The following is a 21,675-nucleotide window of genomic DNA, read 5'->3' as shown; positions in this document are numbered from 1 at the left end:
ATTCAACTATCAAAGAAAGGAGAAAGGACAAACAGTTTGTATTTTTCCATTCAATTAACTTTATTTCACAATTCTTACATTTAAAATGTGTTCATTACTTTTAATACCACACACACAAATATCAACTTGCTAAAACAATAGAAAAGAACATAAGATCCATATGGACCTACATATTTATATTATGTACATACACTCAAGTCTTTGGAGGTAAACCTCTTCAGCTCTCTATGCAGCACACTCTCAGCTCTGACATTCATCTTATTAAAGGGGCATCCCAATAAAAATCTACAATTAAATTCAATGTGACCAGACATTTCGAAAAATAAGGCTCACTTACGTTTGGGTGATTTTCTGTCTGCTTTTTGGGGGGTAATTTATTTAAGTACAGATTCAGTTTCAAAATGATGTATCAGACACTACAATTTCAAATGATTTGTTATTAAATAAGTGATATTTGATAAGACTAAATATCAGGCAAAGTAGCTTCCTGATTTACAGATCACAAATGCAAACGGCGTCTTATTAAATTATATGAAAGTGTTTTAGGCATGTGATTTAAGCATGCTTTAGAAGTGAACTAGGCAAAAAGAAATTTGGACAAAAATATTATTTCTTGTTTTAAATTGGCTCTCATGTAGGCTACATTACATTTCTCTCATGTAAAGAAGAACATATCAAATTGTAGATTGATCATTGGATTGGTCCTCTAAGTGCTGCTTGCTGTTCAGTACCCAGGTGTTGTATCAGGCTTCTCAGGCAGATGTTCAGCTGAGCTTTATGTGGGGGCAAACTTCTTGGCCTGCGCCCTCACCCTCTTCTCATAGTCCATTCTGTTCTGACTAAAAGTGGAAACAAAGGGGGAATTGTCCATTATAAAATGGAGTATCACTCAACAAGGCTATACTTTTCAGTTTAACGAAGTGGGATTGTGTATGTTTGCAAGTGTCTTATAAAGCACACTAAGAGTCCCTTTGCCTGTATCAATTATACAGTACAACGTTCAAAAAGAGACAAAAGTATCTCAACCGAAACTCACCAGTAAATTGTATAGGCTTCTGCTTGTGCTGGGTCTTGGATGTTGGGTTCATTGAGTAGCTCTTGGATACCCAACAGGATCTGTGAATACAAAACAGATGAAGTCAGCTTTTAGAATGGATTGAAATACAAAACAATGTAGATGAGAAGACAATCACTCGACCAGGGAATACCATGCATTGATCCACATCAAATTACTGTATATTTTATGCCTGTTGAGCCAATGTCGTACATTCCTCCAAACCGGTGAAATCACTGATGCCTCTCCCATTCTTTATGTATTTGTGTGTGTGTGTGTGTGTGTGTGTGTGTGTGTGTGTGTGTGTGTGTGTGTGTGTGTGTGTGTGTGTGTGCCTGTTTGATGGTGATGGCTGGCCTCCAGTCCTTCTCCTCCTCCAGGATGGAAAGACACACCGTGCCAGATGGGTAGACATTGGGGTGGAAAATGGGCGGTTCAAACTTGCCTGAGAGGATATAGAATAGATGATTTCTATTAAAAAGTATTTCTGTTGACTTCCTTATCATCGATATCAAAAATGACTAGGAACAAAACACTGCACATCAGGGGTGTTAAAATTAAATTGGGATTGTTAAAGTTTAGAAAATAATCCTTAACCGTTTTGTTTTTCACAAAATTTTAATCAAAGTGCAGTTATCACAAAACTACCACTAATAGGTCCCGATCATCCTCAAAGAGGATTAAAGAAATATTAAAGAAATACCTAATGCAACAATGCTGTAACAATTTTTAAGCTACTTTATTAACCGGAGCTGTTATCAATGACTGTATATACAGTATGAGAGTAGCAGCTCAAGCAGGCAGCGGCGAGGGGACCTGCGGTGTGAGTCTGAGTGACGAGGGGAACAGGGAGGGGAGAGAGAGTTTACCAGCACGAGTCGACTTGGTTGCTAACTTATTGCTAGTTATTTTTCACCTCATCTGATTACATAGTACCTGTCTTGACTGCATCAAAATTAGATAAACAAGTTAAGCCAGCTAGCTAACAGTAGCTTGGCTAATTGAGACTACATAACAGTGCTTTCTCCCCTTGCAACTATTCAGATTATTAAGTACCAGCCTACCTGTTGGCTCTTGGTGTTGTAGTCGGTCCCTCTCTTAACTTTTAGTTATGTAATTTTAATTCCATCTTCCACTGATTAGCCTAGATATCTCCTAATAACTTGCCACACGGAGGCTGTAGCTCTATTGGTCAAAAACAAGCTACACCATCACTCTCCTGAAAGCAAGAGCAGCATGATACAACTCCCCCACCCACAGGGAGCGCGATGTAGACCATCTGAATTCACATCGAATTTTATGCATTTTTCTTATAACAGAAGCCCCACCCCAAATGGCTGTTTAAATGTTAAGATTTTTTTTCCATTTGTCACTTCCTTGTTGCACATAAGATTATTACATAATATCTATCAACCAACAAATGGAAATCGATCAACACTTTCCTATTGAGGTAACCATGTGCAGGATTACTCACATTTTGGCGGCGAGGAAGGATAGTCATCTTTGAACAGCATTCGGAGTTTGTATTGGCCTCCCTCCCACAGTGTCTAGATAATTGAAGAATATAGTCATTACATCCATTAATTGTTCCAGCTCACGAGGGAGTGCCTACACACTATAAAAAAAAAAAAACACCTTTAACTGAGAATACATCAGTTTGCATTTGTGTTGGCCATTTTTTGATGTACTATAAGAAACACTATGGTATCTGTTTACTCATTCTGACAGACTGCTAGTGGTTGTTGGGTCTTGTTAGAATAAAAACTACAGAATGTGTAAGTTGACATACCCCCTTCTTCCCTGGAATGGCGCATTCCCAGTTCATAAGGTTCATAGTGCCATCAGGATTTTTGGTAGGCACAGCAACAAAACCCTGAGAGAGAGAGGGAGGAAATACGTTTTGAGGAACAAGTTTGCCTTCTGCAAATCATCATAACAATTTTATTTTCATTGTTTGTATGGTAGCTCCTCACAAATGGGTGGTCTTTCCTCCATGCTTTGCGCTCCTGTGACAGTCTACTAAGAGCGATACCAGACATTTCTACTCATTAACACAGTCCTGTGGGGAGACATAAAAACACTCAATTAACATGGCTAGATAGCTACACATCCTTGTTCTCTAGTGGTTTTGCTAACTAACATTTTTATTAGAAATGTCCAAGATATACTATAGTTGGGTTAAGGGTTGGGGAGTAACTGATAACATGTAATCAGTTACATGTAAAACTATTACAAAAAAACTCACTAATCAGTTACATTACAAGCCGAAAATATAGTAATCAGATTACAGATACATTTGAAACTAGATGGATTGTTTGCGAAAAAATATATTATAACTCCTTGGTTTTCAATTTAGTTTTAGTTTGTTCCACCTGAACGTGTCTGACCACAAGTCAGAGACCACTATGACCCACCAAATGTGTATGATGACACACCAAATGTCTTTGATGGATTCTTTTTGTCTTCTTCTAATGTCTCTTAATCCAAAAGAAACTGAAAGTAATCAGATTACATTACTGATTCTAGGTAATCCAAAAGTTACTTTACTGATTCCAATTTTGGACTAGTAATTCACAGATTACATTTAGAAAGTGCCTGTCAGGTAGCCTAGTGGTTAAGAGCCTTGGGACAGTAACCAAAAGGTTGCTGGTTCAAATCCCAGAGCAGACTAGGTGAAAAAAATCTGTCACTTGGGCAAGACTAGGTGAAACAAATCTGTCACTTGGGCAAGACACCAATTGCTTGTGTAGATCGCTCCGGATAAGAGTATCTGAAAATGACTAAAATGTAAGTGTAAAATGTTGACTTGCCATGATTCTTATGACATGAAGTTAACTTGAAAGCTAATTAACCTCTTCACTAGCTATACAAATTTTCCCTTATTAATTTAAGATAGCAATGACGTGGATGCTGCATTGGCCATATACCACAAATACTATTATAAACTGGTTACCAACATAATTAAACCACTAAATAGTCTGATAAAATCACGTCATTCAGCCAATCAACATTCAGGGCTCGAACACTTTATAACCAAATATATACAACGGCGTTGTTGAATACTAGTTTCTGATTGGCTTGAAGGGTATTGAGCGTGTAATATTTCCCGAAATTGCATGGTAGAATTAAACGGCTATTTCAATCTTACATGTTATGTTTGAGCTGCTTTTGAAAGCAAAAGTCGAATTGAAAACATTATTGGCATTGCTGAATTCGATTTCCATATTAGCAAGCTAGAACTGATGGTTAGGTTAGCTAAACTAGCAAATCTGTTTTGTTTATTTACCAAGGCAGCTATGAAGTAAACTATGAAGTAGCTATGAAGTAAACTTGCTAACTACTTCAGTGGTGTTGAACACATTTCTATCTGCGAATGAACACATTTCTAGCAGCTAATGTGTTCATTTATAGCCATGGTATAACAGGGATAATCAACTAGGAGCTCTATGCGTTCTCTGGAAAATAATGCAACTCCAAGGAAGGTTACTTCCACACCGCGGAACACACCTTCCACGTTGACTCTGTACCGGTACCCCCTGTGTATAGCCTCGCTGTTATTTTACTGCTGCAGTTTAATTATGTTACTTTTATTTTCTATGTTTTACTTAACTTCTTAAAGTATTGTTGGTTAATGGCTTGTAAGTAAGCATTTCACTGTAAGGTCTACACCTGTTGTATTCGACGCATGTGACAAATACAATTTGATTTGTTCATTATTATCCATTGGACGCATAGCCCCTAGTTGATTATCCCTTACATATGGCTCTGGTTATTGATATTGCCAGTAGCTAGCTGGCTAGGTACCCTGCTAGCAGTCTAATTAGCAACAAATCATCAAACTTGCCAACCAACTTACATCCACCCACCTGTAAGCCTAGTTTGCTAATATAATGAAGTTCGTTTATAGGTAAATGGTTAGTTGCTTACCTTACAATTCAATTGATACTGTCTAGATGGCGTTCGCTTGTTGGTGTTTGCTAACGTTAGCTACCTAAAATTAGCTAGGGGGTGGCTAAAAACAATGAGCTGCGTCGCCTATTTATTTTTTTACTATTAAAACTAGCTAAAGCAGCTTACTAATGACGATACTTTCGTGCTAATAATTTGACCAAGTTATTTCCCCTTACATAAATCTATAGATTGAGAGATTTCCTTACCTGTTACCGCATATGTGAATACCTGAACGATAGCATTCAGCTAGTTAGCTCGCTAAAGAAAGAGGACCTCAATTTGTTTATCTCGACATAACCCACAGGCACTTCGCAGGGCACCTTTGATGGACTTTCTTTTCGGCCATCTTTGGTGTGGCGTCGTGTTGGCTTCATCTGGTGTTGTACAATTTTTTGGGAGATATATATCGAAGCTTTTTATCAGTTAAAGCAGTGGTCACCCACCTTTTGAAAGCCGTGATCTACAGCTCAGATAATAAAAATAAAAAAACATTATTTAAACGTATGCCAATGCAAAATTAACCAATTAAAAACAGTTATTTAACAATGAGGTTTGTGCAGTAGGCTATATGCCAAATTCATTGTCACTGCATATTGGCTACGCTTGAATTGCCCTGCCAATGTTGTTCTTATCAGAACATTTAAGTGAGCATAACAATTGGCTTTTTTTCCCTTCTGGACTGATGGTCTGCATCTTATGGTCAGTCTGAGGAGAAGGAGGAAGCAACGGTGAGGCTGCCTCACACCCGATTCACCATCACTCCGCCTTCCTTCCCTTCGCTGATCATGCAATATGGCGCCGACAGAGATGGTCGCCTCGCTTCGAGTCCTTAGGAAACTATGCAGTATTTTGTTTTTTTATGTATTATTTCTTACATGGTTATTCCAGAAAATCTTAAGTGTTCTTACATATGGCCAGGAAGAACTATTGGATATAAGAGCGGCATCAACTTACCAACAATATGACCAGGAATACGACTTGCCCGAAGCGGATCCTTTGTTCGGACCACCACCCAGGACATTGGATCAAATCCCAGAGGCTGACCCAAAACAACGTCGCCGGAAAAAGAGGAAGACGGAGCGGCCTCCTGGTCAGACTTCGAAAGGCGTGCACACCACCCACCGCTTCCGAGTATATTACTCACCAATGTCCAGTCTCTAGACAAAAAGGTGAAAGAAACTAGGGAAAGTGTTGCCTTCCAGAGAGACATCAGAGATTGTAACAATCTCTGTTTCACAGTAACATGGCTCTCTCGGGATATGTTGTCGGAGTCGGTACAGCCACCGGGTTTGTTCATGCGTCGCGCCGACAGAAATAAACATCTCTCTGGGAAGAAGGGCGGGGCTGTATGCTTCATGATTAACGACTCATGGTGTAATCATAACAACATACAGGAACTCAAGTCCTTCTGTTCACCTGACATAGAATTCCTTACAATCAAGTGCCGACCATATTATCTCCCAAGAGAATTCTCGTTGGTTATTTTCACAGCTGTGTATATCCCCCTTCATGCAGATACCACGACGGCCCTCACGGAACTTCACTGGACTCTAGGACGCTGCATTGTAGCTGGGGATTTTAACAAAGCAAATTTCAGAGCAAGGCTACCAAAATTCTATCAGCATATTGATTGCAGCACTCGATCAGGCAATACACTGGACCACTGCTACTCTAACTTCCGCAATGCATACAAGGCCCTCCCCCACCCTCCCTTCGGCAAATCCGACCACAACTCCATTTTGCTCCTACCGTCCTATAGGCAGAAACTGAAACAGGATGTACCCGTGACTAGAACCATTCAACGCTGGTCTGACCTATCGGAATCCACGCTTCAAGATTGTTTTGTTCACGCAGACTGGGAAATGTTCCGGGCAACCTCAGAGAATCACATCGATTTATACGCTGACTCGGTGAGTGAGTTTATAAGGAAGTGCATTGGATATGTTGTACCCACTGTGACTATTAAAACCTACCCTAATCAGAATCCGTGGATAGATGGTGGCATTCGCGCAAAACTGAAAGCACGAACTAATGCATTTAACCATGGAAAGATGACTGGGAATATGGCCAAATATAAACAGAATAGTTTTTCCCTCCACAAGGCAATCAAACAAGAGAAATGTCGGTATAGGGACAAAGTGGAATCGCAATTCAATGGCTCAGACATGAGACATATGTGGCAGGGTCTACAGGAAATTACGGACTACAAAAAGAAAACCAGCCACGTCACGGACACCGGCGTCTTGCTTCCAGACAAACTAAACACCTTCTTTGCCCGCTTTGAGGATAATACATTGCCACAGACGTGGCCCGCTACCAAGGACTGCGGGCCCCACCTCTCCTTCTCCGTGGCTAATGTGAGTAAGACATTTAAACGTGTTAACCCTCACAAGGCTGTTGGCCCAGATGGCATCCTTATCCGTGTCCTCAGAGCATGCGCAGACCAGCTGGTTGGTGTGTTTGCGGACATATTCAATCGCTCCCTATCCCAGTCTGCTATCCCCACTTGCTTCAAGATGGCCACCATTGTTCCTGTACCTAAAAAGGCAAATATATTTAATCTAAATGACTATCGCCCCGTAGCACTTACTTCTGTCATCATGAAGTGCTTTGAGAGACTAGTCAAGGATCATATCACCTCCACCTTACCTGCCACCCTAGACCCACTTCAGTTTTCATACCGCCCCAACAGTCCACAGACGACGCAATCGCCATTGCACTGCATTATCCCATCTGGACAAGAGGAATACCTATGTAAGAATGGTGTTCATTGACTACAGCTTAACATTCAAAACCATAGTACCCTTCAAGCTCATCATTAAGCTTGGGACCCTGGATCTCAACCCCGCCCTGTGCAATTGGGTACTGGACTTTCTGAGGGGCCGCCCCTAGGTGGTAAAGGTAGGAAAGAACATCTCCACTTTTAATCCTCAACACTGGGGTCCCACAAGGGTGCGTGCTCAGCCCCCTGCTGTACTCCCTGTTCACCCATGACTGCGTGGCCATGCACGCCTCCAACACAATCATCAAGTTTGCTGATGACACAACAGTAGTGGGCTTGATTACCAACTGCGACAAGACAGCCTACAGGGAGGAGGTGAGGGCACTCGGCGTGTGGTGTCAGGAAACCGGCCTCTCACTCAACGTCAACAAACAAAGAATATAATTGTGGACTGCAGGAAACAGCAGAGGGAGCACCCCCCTACCAACATCGACGGGACAGTAGTGGAGAAGGTTTTAAGTTCCTCGGCATACACATCACAGACAAAGTGAAATGGTCCACCCACACAGACAGTGTGGTGAAGAAGGCGCAACAGTGCCTCTTCAACCTCAGGAGGCTGAAGAAATTTGGCCTGTCACCTAAAACCCTGAAACTTTTACAGATGCACAATTGAGAGCATCCTGTCGGCCTGTATCACCACCTGGTACGGCAACTGCACCACCCTCAACCGCAAGGCTCTCCAGAGGGTAGTGCGGTCCGCACAACGCATCACCGGGGGCAAACTACCTGCCCTCCAGGACACCTACAGCACCCGATGTCACAGGAAGGCCAAAAAGATCATCAGGGACAACAACCAACCGAGCCACTGCCTGTTCACCCCGCTACCATCCAGAAGGTGAGGTCAGTACAGGTCCATCAAAGCTGGGACAGAGAGACTGAAAAATAGCTTATATCTCAAGACCATCAGACTGTTAAAGTGCACTGTTGGAACTAGAAGCACAAGCATTTCGCTACACTCGCAATAACATCTGCTAATCATGTGTATGTGACCAATATAATTGATTTGATGAGAAACCTTGCCATGAGCGGATGGCTGCCAAGTGGACCATTCTGCTCTTCATCGTGGCCTGCTGAAATGGCTGCTGTGTGTGGATGCAGGCCTGCCAGCATTGACCAAAGACCTCAAGAACTGGATCACAGTTTTTATGCTGTAAGATTTTGGAGCAACCCCCTGCTCCCCACACCACTGGCACAACATGCGCCACCTTGTGCCATAGGTTGGCGTGGTAGACGGGCTCTTGAGCTCTCTGTTAACAACAGAGAGCTCAAGATCTAAACCAGACCATTTTCGCTGTTTAGTGGCCAGACCCACAGCTGTAGGCGGGAGGGATTTGGATGCCACAATGTGCCCTCCACCTGTGACAATAGGTCCGGCCTCCGAGGTATTTCCCATGATGTCCCCGCTAAGAGTGACAGAATTGTGCTTAACCAGTGGCATCTCGTCTATCTCAGGGCAAGTAGAAGGACCTGGTGGCCCGCTTCCCTGATTCTGTCCAAAGTCGCTGGAATCAGCAGGATCAGGGGGGAAGGCGTATAGCCTCTTCCTCAGCCACTCATGGGCCAGGGCACCTAGGCCAAGTGGCTCGGGGGGGTTGGATATTGAGAACCAGAGGGGGCACTGTGTGTTCCTCTCTTAGGCAAACAGATCCACTTCCCTAAAGAATCCTCACATACAACTCATATTCATGGATGTAGTCTCTTCTCCCCTTCCGGATGGCCTTTTCTGGACAGCATGTCCACCACAGTGTTCAGGATCCCTGGAAGGTGTACAGCTTTTAGTGACTCCAGATTCTTCTGTGACCACAAAATAATTGTATGTGCCATCTCGAGGAGGCGGATGGAACCCAGACCCCCTTGGTGGTTAATGTATGCTACCACTGTGGTGCTGTCTGTCTGTACCAGCACATGTTTGTCCCGCCTTTGTGGGAGAAATTTGAGTAGTGCTAGCCGGACTGCTCAACATCAGCATGTTGATGTGGAGTTTGGACCAGCTGGGGCTCCATGTCCCGCTGCCCGCCCTCCCCCTCAATACTGCTCCCCAACCTGTCAAGGAGGCTTTTGTTTGAACCTGTTCCCTCCATTAGACTTTGCCCAGGCGTATCCCGCCTGAAAGGAATTTCAGGGATCGCCATCTTGCCAGTGCACTTGTGCATTCCTTGGACACCGTCAGGCGACAATACCTGTGTTCCTTGGGATGTAAACCCTGAGCATTGAACCACCTCTGCAGGGGTCTCAAGTTTAGAAGGCCCAATGGGGTCAAAATAGAGGCTGAAGAGAAGAGACCCTTCAGTCTCTGACACTGAAGAACAGTCACCTTCTGGTTTTGGACCAAAGGATTGAGGTGAACTACAATTTTCTGGACTCGCTCTTCGGTGAGGTGAGCCCTCATTAGAGACGAGTTGTCCGCATGCCCACAAACATTACACTTTGTGTGGGGACCAGGTGGCTTTTTTGCATGTTCAACCTGAGGCCAATCTTTGAGATGTTCTTCAGGAGAAATGTTATGTCTGCTGCCTGTTCTCGTGACTGAGTGCAGATTAGCCAATTGTCTAGGCAATTTAATACTATCATCCCTTGTGATGTTAGGGTTGCTAGAGTGCCATCCATGCGTTTTGTATATGTTCTTGGTGCCAGGGAGAGGCAGAAAGGTAACACTTGGTATGCTATCCCGTTGAATGCTACAGCGTAGGAAATTCCTGTGAGCTGGGTGGATTGGTACATGGAAGTAGGCTTCTTTTAGTGCAACAGTGGTGAAACACTGGCCACAGATAGCATCTTGAAGGGGAGGGTTTTCAAGCACCGGTTGAGAGGCCTCAAGTCCAGAATGGGGCGAAAGCTGCCATCCATCTTTGGGACTATAGGAAAAATACTCCATAGAACCCACTGTGCTATTCTGATGATTCAAGTTGACTGATTTAATTATTCTCAAGCAGGGAGGCAATCTCCAGTTGGAGAGCTTCTCTTTTCATGGGGTAGGCTGTTGCAGTTGACCAAACCCCTCTGATCTGTGGTGGCCGGCATCAGAACTGGAGTTTGTGCCCCTGTAGTTTTGTATCCGACACCCAGGGGAACTCCACAAGCTCCTCCCACGTTGCCTGATGGATGTGGAAGATGTGGCCGACGCCGGGGCCACACCCATCAGGATGACTGAGGGGGCCCGACCTTCTTCGGAGCAGAGGGACGGTGCTTGTTATGCCGCTGCCTGTGCTGGTGGTGGCGCCACTCTGATCCGGAGCCTGTTGATGTGGCTGATCAGGGCATGGCTGGTTTGGGGGAGGGCTCAAGCAGCCTTTCAAGGAAGGGGAGAACTGAGGTCTAGACTGCAATAGTCTCTGGGTAGGGTAACGTGGGGCAGTGTGACTCATGAAAGACTGCAGCTTTGCCGTTTGTCCCAAAATGGCGTCCACACCAGGACCAAAAACTTGACCTGGGGAGATGGGGAGCTCCATAAAGAGTTTCTTCATGGAGGCCTACATATTTGTCTGTGAGAGCCAAAGTGGTTTGCGTGACGAGATAACCATAGACAAGGCTTTGCCATTAGCACGTGACATCTCAGCGTTTTAAGAGGGAGAGGAGTGTGGACACCTGAGTCATTTCAGCCGTCAGCTCAGGGTCACCGTCAGTGGACAGACGAGCTATCAGACCGTGCAGGTATGCCTGCAGCAGAGTGGTCGCATTCATGAGGTGAGGCACCATGGCCAAGGTCAGGAAGGTGTCCTTTAAGTGGTTGTCAGCAGCCCGATGAGGTCCCGGAGGACAGCGGGGAGACCTACCAATGATTTCCTTGTCTGGGAGGACCATGGCTGCAACAATGGGGTCCATGATGGGGTACTGGTCCAGTCCCAACTCCTCGGGAAAAGCCATGAAGGTCCAAGGCTTGCACTGGCTTGAGACATGGAACCTTGAGTTCACCTTAGCCCAAGATTGATGCAGTTCATAGGAGAACTTGGGGCACTGAGGAATGTACACTCTGCCCGGGCTGCTGTTTAGGTAGGTGTGGATTGAAATCCAGAAATCCCACCGCTGAGTAGGGTTGTTAATGCTTGAAGCAGCTCCCGGAACCTCTAGCATTTGTCTCATTCATTATAGCTAATCGTGCTTCGAGTAGCACAATACATGCTGCTGAAGGGGGAATCCACAGCCTGAATGGCATGCTCTAAACCTAGGCACATCATACAGGTAGAATGGGCATCATCCGAAGCCAAGCCAGCATTGCATGTATCGAAGTAGTATGGCATGGATAATCTTCTCCCTGTCTAGACAGAAGCAGAAATACAGATATGTTTTATAGACCAGATAATCTGTATAACACAAACTTAGGTATGATATGCAAACAACAAATGCTGAAAGCAAGGGTACCAAAGAAATGTCTGCAGCATTGAAGGTCACAGTGGCCGCCATCATTCTTAAATGGAAGAAGTTTGGAACCACCAAGACTCTTCCTAGAGCTGGCCGCCCGGCCAAACTGAGCAATCGGGGGAGAAGGGCCTTGGTCAGGGAGGTGACCAAGAACCCGATGGTCACTCTGACAGAGCAGAATTCTGCTGTGAAGATGGGAGAACCTTCCAGAGAACCTGCAGCACTCTACCAACCAGGCATTTATGGTGGAGTGGCCATACGGAAGTCACTCCTCAGTAAAAGGAACATGATAGCCCGCTTGGAGTTTGCCAAAGGCACCTAAAGAACTATTAGACCATTAGAAACAAGATTCTCAGGTCTGATGAAACCAAGACTGAACTCTTTGGCCTACAGTGAAGCATGGTGGTGGTGGCAGCATCATACTGTGGGGATGTTTTTCAGTGGCAGGGACTGGGAGACTAGTCAGGATCGAGGGAAAGATGAATGGAGAAAAGTACAGAGAGATCCTTGATGAAAACCTTCTCCAGAGCGCTCAGCACCTCAGACTGGGGTGAAGGTTCACCTTCCTACAGGACAACGACCCAAAACAATGACACTAAGCACACAGCCAAGACAGCGCTTCAGGACAAGTCTCTGGATAATCCTTGAGTGGCCCAGCCACAGCCCAGACATGATCCCGATCTAACATCTCTGGAGAGACCTGAAAATACCTGTTCATCAAAATAAAGTTTTTAATGAAAATATGTCAATTATTATTTGACTATGTTGGTAACCCATTGTATTAAAGTGATAATGCCCTCAAAACCAGTGTTTGTAGGATATATATTGCCATGGTTTGGCTGCCCCCACACTATTTCATCTTTCCACAAGATGTAGTGTGGACACAAATCTAGGATTTAGTCGTTCGTTCTATCGGTTCGGTTGCTAGAGACGCAACTGAGTTGTTCAGTCTTTTTGTTCTGTATCTAAGGACGAGACCCAGTCGTTCATTCTCAATGTTCCATTGCCATACTGGCTGGCATCATTCTTATCCCTTCCTTGAAAATGTGCTCACTCGTCAGGACACTGTTGTTCAGAGCGGAGGAGCTAGCCAACAACACAGCTAACACAATCTCTTCAAACTGAAGATGGAAACACTGCAAACTAGCTGAACTTTGTTTCGTTTCTTTGTACAGTACCAGTCAAAAGTTTGGACACACCTATCCATTCAAGGATTTTTACTATTTTCTACATTGTAGAATAATGTTGAAGACATAAACTATGAAATAACACAAATGGACTCATGTAGTAACCAAAAAAGTGTTACACAAATCAAAATATATTTAATATTTTAGATTCTTCAAAGTAGTCACCCTTTGCCTTGATGACAGCTATGCACACTCTTGGCATTTTCTCAACCAGCTTCACCTGGAATGCTTTTCCAACAGTCCTGAAGGAGTTCCCACATATGCTGAGCACTTTTGGCTGCTTTTACTTCACTCTGCGGTCCAACTCATCCCAAACCATCTTAATTGGGTTGAGGTCGGGTGATTGTGGAGACCAGGTCATCTGATACAGCACTCCATCACTCTCCTTCTTGATCAAATAGCCCTTACACAGCCTGGAGGTGTGTTGGGTCATTGTCCTGTTGAAAAACAAATGATAGTCCCACTAAGTGCCAACTAGATGGGATGGCGTATCGCTGCAGAATACTATGGTGTGGTAGCTATGCTGGTTAAGTGTGCCTTGAATTCATGGCCAGAAACAAAATCTTTCTTCTGAAACTCGTCAGTCTATTCTTGGCAGGGACAGTTCTTGAGTTGTGCACCGGGGCCTCCCACTCCTCTTTCTAGTCTGGTTAGAGCCAGTCTACGCTGCTCTGTGAAGGGAGTAGTACACAGCGTTGTACGAGATCTTCAGTGTCTTGGCAATTTCTCGCAAGGAATAGCCTTCATTTGTCAGAACAAGAACAGACTGACGAGTTTCAGAAGAAAGTCTTTGTTTCTGGCCATTTTGAGCCTGTAATCCAACCCACAAATGCTGATACTCCAGATACTCAACTAGTCTAAAGAAGGCCAGTTTTATTGCTTCTTTAATTAGAACAACAGTTTTCAGCTGTGCTAACATAATTGCAAAAGGGTTTTCTAATGATCAATTAGCCTTTTAAAATGATAAACTTGGATTAGCTAACACAACGTGCCATTGGAACACAGGAGTGATGGTTTCTGATAATGGGCCTCTGTACGCCTATGTTAACTCAGCAAAAAAAGAAACATCCCTTTTCAGGACCCTGTCTTTCAAAGATAATTTGTAATAATCCAAATAACTTCCCAGATCTTCATTGTAAAGGGTTTAAACACTGTTTCCCATGCTTGTTCAATGAACCATAAACAATTAATGAACATGCACCTGTGGAACGGTCGTTAAGACACTAACAGCTTACAGACGGTAGGCAATTAAGGCCACGGTTATGAAAACTTAGGACACTAAAGAGTCCTTTCTACTGACTCTGAAAAACACCAAAAGAAAGATGCCCAGGGTCCCTGCTCATCTGCGTGAACGTGCCTTAGGAATGTCCGTACTGTGAGACGCCTAAGACAGCGCTACAGGGAGACAGGATGGACAGCTGATCATCCTCGCAGTGGCAGACCACGTGTAACAACACCTGCACAGGATCGGTACATCTGAAGATCACACCTGCGGGACAGGTACAGGATGGCAACAACAACTGCCCGAGTTACACCAGGAACGCACAATCCCTCCATCAGTGCTCAGACTCTCCGCAATAGGCTGAGAGAGGCTGGACTGAGGGCTTGTAGGCCTGTTGTAAGGCAGGTCCTCACCAGACATCACTGACAACAACGTCGCCAATGGGCACAAACCCACCATCGCTGGACAAGACAGGACAGGCAAAAAGTGCTCTTCACTGACAAGTCACGGTTTTGTCTCACCAGGGGTGATGGTCGGATTCGCGTTTATCGTCGAAGGAATGAGTGTTACACCGAGGCCTGTACTCTGGAGCAGGATCGATTTGGAGATGGAGGGTCCTTCATGGTCTGGGGCGATGTGTCACAGCATCATCGGACTGAGCTTGTTGTCATTGCAGGCAATCTCAGCACTGTGTGTTACAGGGAAGACATCCTCCTCCCTCATGTGGTACCCTTCCTGCAGGCTCATCCTGACATGACCCTCCAGCATGACAATGCCACCAGCCATACTGCTCGTTCTGTGCATGATTTCCTGCAAGACAGGAATGTCAGTGTTCTGCCATGGCCAGCGAAGAGCCCGGATCTCAAACCCATTGAGCACGTCTGGGACCTGTTGGATCTGAGGGTGAGGGCTAGGGCCATTCCCCCCAGAAATGTCCGGGAACTTGCAGGTGCTTTGGTGGAAGAGTGGGGTAACATCTCACAGCAAGAACTGGTAAATCTAGTGCAGTCCATGAGGAGGAGATGCACTGCAGTACTTAATGCAGCTGGTGGCCACACCAGATACTGACTGTTACTTTTTATTTTGACCCCCCCTTTGTTCAGGGGGGGTCAACTATTCGATTTCTGTTAGTCATATGTCTGTGGAACTTGTTCAGTTTATGTCTCAGTTGTTGAATCTTAAGTTCATACAAATATTTACACATGTTAAGTTTGCTGAAAATAAACGCAGTTGACAGTGAGAGGACGCAGTTGACAGTTTCTTTTTTGCTAAGTTTAGATATTCCATTAAAAAAAATCTGCCGTTTCCAACTACAATAGTAATTTACAACATTAATGTCTACACTGTACTTCTGGTCAATTATTTTAATGGACAAAAAAAAATTGCTTTTTAAAAAACAAGGACATTTCTAAGTGACCCCAAACTTTTGAACAGTAGTGTATGTACCCTATATGTTATATATGATTCACTTAATTTTAAACAGTGCAGCAACTGTGTTTTGAATTACTTTGGCAGTTGTCTGTTTTTTCTTCTGATGTGAGGGTTTAGTGTTGTCACATTCACATAAGGACACAGTGTTCAAAGATCCAGCCCAAACTGTGAGGACAATACGAATTAGAAGTCACAACATGCCCCTGACAATTACACATGAATTCTCACATGAAATGCCTAACCAAAATAAGTTAAGAAAAGAAAAAGGTGGTATAACCTAAAATGCTGTTACCATAAATATGGCTAACACATACTAGATTTATGACCATCTATGTAAAAAGTAGACATGTTGGACATTGAAGTCTTCACATTTACTTATTGTCTAACCAAAGTTAAAAATTGACCCTGAATAAGAAAAAGCTGTACAAAGGACTACTGTATATGGTAAAAATTGTTATACTTTGAAAAAAAAAAACAATACTGCGAACTTTGTACAGTAGATGCCATATTTTTATTGTAAAAATTAAACAAAGTGACATCCTGCAATCGAACTGACAGAAACTTCTGTTAACACTAAAACCGAACTGCACTTAGAAAAACCCCTTGACATTTCGTGGGCCTACATCTCATAACAACGTCACACCAAGGCAACTACAACTACATGAAAATGACATTTTCCTTACATTTTCATGGTGCATTAAGAGCAAGTTTCATTGTTTTAAAAGTCCCTTAGAAAATGTCTGGCAGTGGCAACATCTACAAGACAATGTTGCCAGGCTGCAATCCCCTAAGTAGGAGCATACAACTCAACCATAATCCAATTCTAACCCGAATACCTCAAACATTCTATCCTTCTAATCTTTTTAATAGATTAATATAGCATAGTTTGTAACACCTTTATTGGACATCTTGAATATAAACATAGGCATACTGTATTCATGGGACTCTTGAACGGTGACCTCTTTCACAATGACACATTAATCCAACTCTGCAAAAATCTTCAGTCAAAATCAGTAAAACCCTCCATATTTTTTGCAATCTGTAGCTTCCTTTGTGATTCATAGTGTCCCCTCCCTGCTATTGATCAGCAACTCATTCAACAGTATTTCCCTTAGTGCTCATCTCTACCCGTCTCTCCACATCACACTTGCTTCCCCTTGCCCTCAGAGATGACATGCTCCGGGGCAGCTCTTTTGAACCATTCAGACCATGACCCGTCATACACAGACACTGACCCTGAATGTCCCAGCAGGTGAGCAGCCAGAACCACGTGGCATGCAGTGACCCCTGACCCACAGGTTACCCAGAAAGGTTTCTCCAAGTCCACCCCTGCCTCTCTGAACATTTTTGCCAGCACTTCAAGCTCCAACTCCTTGCCTGAGGCATCCATGAACTTGGCAAAAGGCATGTTGATAGTACCAGGAATGTGGCCAGGCTCAATGTCTGTGTGAGAGAAAGAAAGAAAATGATAAGAAGAGCGGTAAAGAGAGGGGATAGAGAAAGAGGGAAGGGAGATTTTATTTAAAAAAATCATTTGGGCAAAATGTGATGTCCTGACATTTAAAAAATCATATTAGCAAAAATGTATAATACCATCAAATGTAATCAATTCTAGGAGGCCAAAATAAATCTTTGCATGTGCTCCCACTGACCATCTCTTGGTTCTGGTTCGGTTCCCCGGAACCTGCCGGGGGATCTTGCGTCAATCACTTGCACCTGTTTGGTCTCGATGTTTTTCAGCACATCTTCATACGACTTGACCCAAGAATGATTGGCGGTCGCCTTGAAATCCGCACGTCCTGGCTTGGTGTATTCTGCAGTGACCGGATGCCCCTCGGCCAGCCAATTCTTCATACCCCCGTCCAGTACCGATACAGAATTGTGCCCAAATAATCGGAACATCCACCACACCCGGGGTGCGCTGTATGACCCAAAATCGCTGGTATCGTACACTACTACATGTGTATCGTTCCCTATACCTAAACCCCCCACATACTCTGCAAAGTAGCTTGCAGTTGGGAGCATATGATCCATTGAGGAAGTTTTGTCGGAGCATTTGTCAATATCAAAGAACGAAGTTCCAGGTATGTGCTGTTGGTTAAATTCCGAATTTGCATCGCGTTTTAATTTCGCTAGATACCAGGACGTATCCAGAATTCGAAGATTCGGTCCAATAAGGTTGCTTTTTATCGCATCTGCAAGCCATTTGGCTGAAACAAGCGTCCGGATTTGCGCCGCCATGATTGTCCTTATCTTGCACTCTGAATCAGGGTTGCCAGGTCTGCTTCAAAATCTGGTTTATGACGTGTTAAAACCCGCTCATAAGGCCTGAAAAGTAGTCCCAGAAAGAGAGGAGTTGCCACATTTAGCCAATAAACCCATTTTCCTACAACTTCATCGAGCGAAGAAGGAATCTCGATTTAACTTCTAACAACTTTAGAAGCAAAATTGGGTTTTCCATCAAAATAATAATTCTTGCAAGCTAATGTGACTAAATAAAGGAATTGGAATATGTCGCAAGAGAAAATATAATTCGCCCTTTTTACACATTTCTGACAATTGTGCCGTTATTACAGTACCAGTAAAAAGTTTTCCAATCAATGATACCTTTGTATATTTTCATATACAGTACCAGTGAAAAGTTTGGACACACCTACTCATTCAAGGGTTTTTCTATATTTTACTATTTTCTACGTTGTAGAATAATAGTGAAGACGGTCAAAACTATGAAATAACACATATGGAATCATGGAGTAACCAAAAAAGTGTGAAACAAATCAAAATATAATTTATATTGAGATTCTTCAAAGTAGCTACCCTTTGCCTTGATGACAGCTTTGCACACTTCTTCACTATTATTCTACAATGTAGAAAATAGTAAAAATAAAGAAAAACCCTGGAATGAGTAAGTGTGTCCAAAGTTTTGACTGCTGTATGTGCCAGATGTAAAATGTAAGAGGCAAGATGTAAAATGAACAATTTAGCAGCTTGCTTAATTCAAATTGACAGTAATTTACTCAACATGAATAGTGAGGTGATTTCAAGGTGAGAAATGCTTCTGTTGCCCAATTATAGGCTACTGAGAATGGGATCGTAATTTCAATAACTGAATCAAATTTTAATAATATGGATATGAACTGAATAGGCCTATGCTTGTCAACAACAGCCATGGTTTTTAAAAATCTGTAGCCTAATCTAGCTGACTGTTACCTTCAATCTAATGCATTCTAACAGCTGATCGGCAATTACGATAGAACTGTGACCATGATCACAATTGATAACTTCCAATTTCATGAACTAAACATGGACATTAATAATTACATTTTTTATTTTTGTATTTCACCTTTATTTAACCAGGTAGGCCAGTTGAGAACAAGTTCTCATTTACAACTAGGACCTGGCCAAGATAAAGCAAAGCAGTGCGACAAAAACAACAACACAGAGTTACACATAAACAAACGTACAATCAATAACACAATAGAAAAATCAATGTACAGTGTGTGCAAATGTTGAAGAGTAGGGAGGTAAGGCAATAAATAGGCCATAGAGGCAAAATAATTACAATTTAGCATTAACACTGGTGTGATAGATGTGCAGATGATGATGTGCAAATATAGATACTGGGGTGCAAAAGAGCAAGATGATAAATAAGAATATGAGGATGAGGTAGTTGGGTGTGCTATTTACAGATTGGTCGTGTACAGGTACAGTGATTGGTAAGCTGCTCTGATAGCTGATGCTTAAAGTTTGTGAAGGAGATATAAGACTCCAGCTTCAGTGATTTTATTTATTTATTTATTTTGCAATTCGTTCCAGTCATTGTCAGCCGAGAACTGGAAGGAAAGGCGGCCAAAGGAAGTGTTGGCTTTGGGGATGACCAGTGAAATATATCTGCTGGAGCGTGTGCTATGGGTGGGTGTTGCTATGGTGACCAGTGAGCTGAGATAAGGAGGGGCTTTACCTAGCAAAGACTTATAGATGACCTGTAGCCAGTGGGTTTGGCGACGAATAAGTAGTGAGGGCCAGCCAACGAGAGCAAACAGGTCGCAGTGGTCGCAGCACTATGATAGACTACATCCAGTTTGTTGAGTAGAGTGTTGGAGGCTATTTTGTAAATGACATCGCCGAAGTCATATACAGAGAAAATAGTCGGCCCGAGAATTGAACCCTGTGGCACCCCCATAGAGACTGCCAGAGGTCCAGACAACAGGCCCTCCAATTTGACACACTGAACTCTCTCTGAGAAGTAGTTGGTGAACCAGGTGAGGCAGTCATTTGAGAAACCAAGGCTGTTGAGTCTGCCGATAAGAATGTGGTGATTGACAGAGTCGAAAGCCTTGGCCAGGTCGATGAAGACGGCTTCACAGTACTGTATTTTATCGATGGTGGTTATGATATCGCTTAGGACCTTGAGCGTGGCTGAGGTGCACCCATGACTAGCTCGGAAACCAGATTGCATAGTGGAGAAGTACGGTGGGATTCAAAATGGTCGGTGATCTGTTTGTTAACTTAGTTTTCAAAGATTTTAGAAGGCAAGGCAGGACAGATACAGGTCTATAACAGTTTTGAAGAGGGGGATGGCCCTCTTCCCTTTTGAAGAGGGGGATGGCCGCGGCAGCTTTCCAATCTTTGGGGATCTCAGACGATATGAGAGGTTGAACAGGCTAGTAATTGGGGTTGCAACAATTTTGGCGGATAATTTAAGGAAGATTTGTAGGGATCCAGATATTGCAGCCCTTTCAGAACATCAGATTTCTGGATTTGAGTGAAGGAGAAGCGGGAGGGGGGCTTGGGCAAGTTTCTGCAGGGGGTGCTGAGCTGTTGGCCGGGGTAGGGGTAGCCAGGTGGAAAGCAAGGCCAGCTGTTGAAAAATGCTTATTGAAATGATCGATTATCGTAGATTTATCGGTGGTGACAGTGTTTCCTAGCCTCAGTGCAGTGGGCAGCTGGGAGAAGGTGCTCTTATTCTACATGGACTTGTGTCCCAAAACCTTTTGGAATTAGTGCTACAGGATGCAAATTTCTGTTTGAAAAAGCTAGCCTTAGCTTTCCTAACTGACTGAGTATATGGTTCCTGACTTCCCTGAAAAGTTGCATATCGCAGGGGCTGTTCGATGCTAATACAGAACGCCACAGGATGTTTTTGTGCTGGTCAAGGGCAGTCAAGTCTTGGGTGAACCAAGGGCTATATCACTTCTTAGTTCTACATTTTTTGAATGGGGCATGCTTATTTAAGATGGCGTCTGGAAGCACTTTTAAAGAGCAACCAGGCATCCTCTACTGACGAGATTAGGTCAATATCCTTCCAGGATACCCGGACCAGGTCGATTAGAAAGGCCTGCTAGCTGAAGTGTTTTAGGGAGCATTTGACAATGACGAGGGGTGGACGTTTGACCCCGGACCCATCCCACACGCAGGCAATGAGGCAGTGATCGCTGTATCCTGGTTGAAGACAGCAGAGGTGTATTTAGAGGGCAAGTTGGTCAGGATGATATCTAAGAGGGTGCCCATGGTTCCGGATTTAGGGTTGTACCTGGTAGGTTCCTTAATAATTTGTGTGAGATTGAGCGCATCTAGCTTAGATTGTAGGACGGCCGGGATGTTAAGCATATCCCAATTTAGGTCACCTAACAGTAGGAACTCTGAAGATAGTTGGGGGGCAATCAATTCACATATGGTGTCCAGGGCA

The 21,675-nt window shown here is 43.6% G+C and overlaps 2 protein-coding genes across 2 annotated transcripts; both read right to left on the bottom strand.

Moving 5' to 3' along the window:
- Positions 1–35: 35 nt before the first annotated feature.
- On the bottom strand, positions 36–5,341 carry LOC106600883 (SUMO-conjugating enzyme UBC9). The gene is made up of 7 exons (XM_014192633.3): positions 5,212–5,341; positions 3,028–3,113; positions 2,844–2,927; positions 2,529–2,601; positions 1,390–1,499; positions 1,037–1,116; positions 36–839 (listed from the first exon to the last, which is right to left on the bottom strand). Exons 2-7 carry the CDS (start codon positions 3,091–3,093, stop codon positions 776–778), a joined length of 477 nt encoding a protein of 158 aa, XP_014048108.1. The 5' UTR covers positions 3,094–3,113; positions 5,212–5,341; the 3' UTR covers positions 36–775.
- An 11,133-nt stretch (positions 5,342–16,474) lies between these two features.
- LOC106600884 (3-mercaptopyruvate sulfurtransferase) lies at positions 16,475–18,275 on the bottom strand. Its single transcript, XM_014192634.3, has 2 exons — positions 17,639–18,275; positions 16,475–17,429 (listed from the first exon to the last, which is right to left on the bottom strand). Exons 1-2 carry the CDS (start codon positions 18,225–18,227, stop codon positions 17,128–17,130), a joined length of 891 nt encoding a protein of 296 aa, XP_014048109.1. The 5' UTR covers positions 18,228–18,275; the 3' UTR covers positions 16,475–17,127.
- Positions 18,276–21,675: the final 3,400 nt, after the last annotated feature.

Source organism: Salmo salar, chromosome 03 (assembly GCF_965601325.2).
Source record: "Salmo salar chromosome 03, fSalSal1, whole genome shotgun sequence".
NCBI lineage: Eukaryota > Metazoa > Chordata > Actinopteri > Salmoniformes > Salmonidae > Salmo > Salmo salar.
Note: the sequence above shows the minus strand (reverse complement) of the source record. Positions and strands in the feature narration are given on the sequence as shown.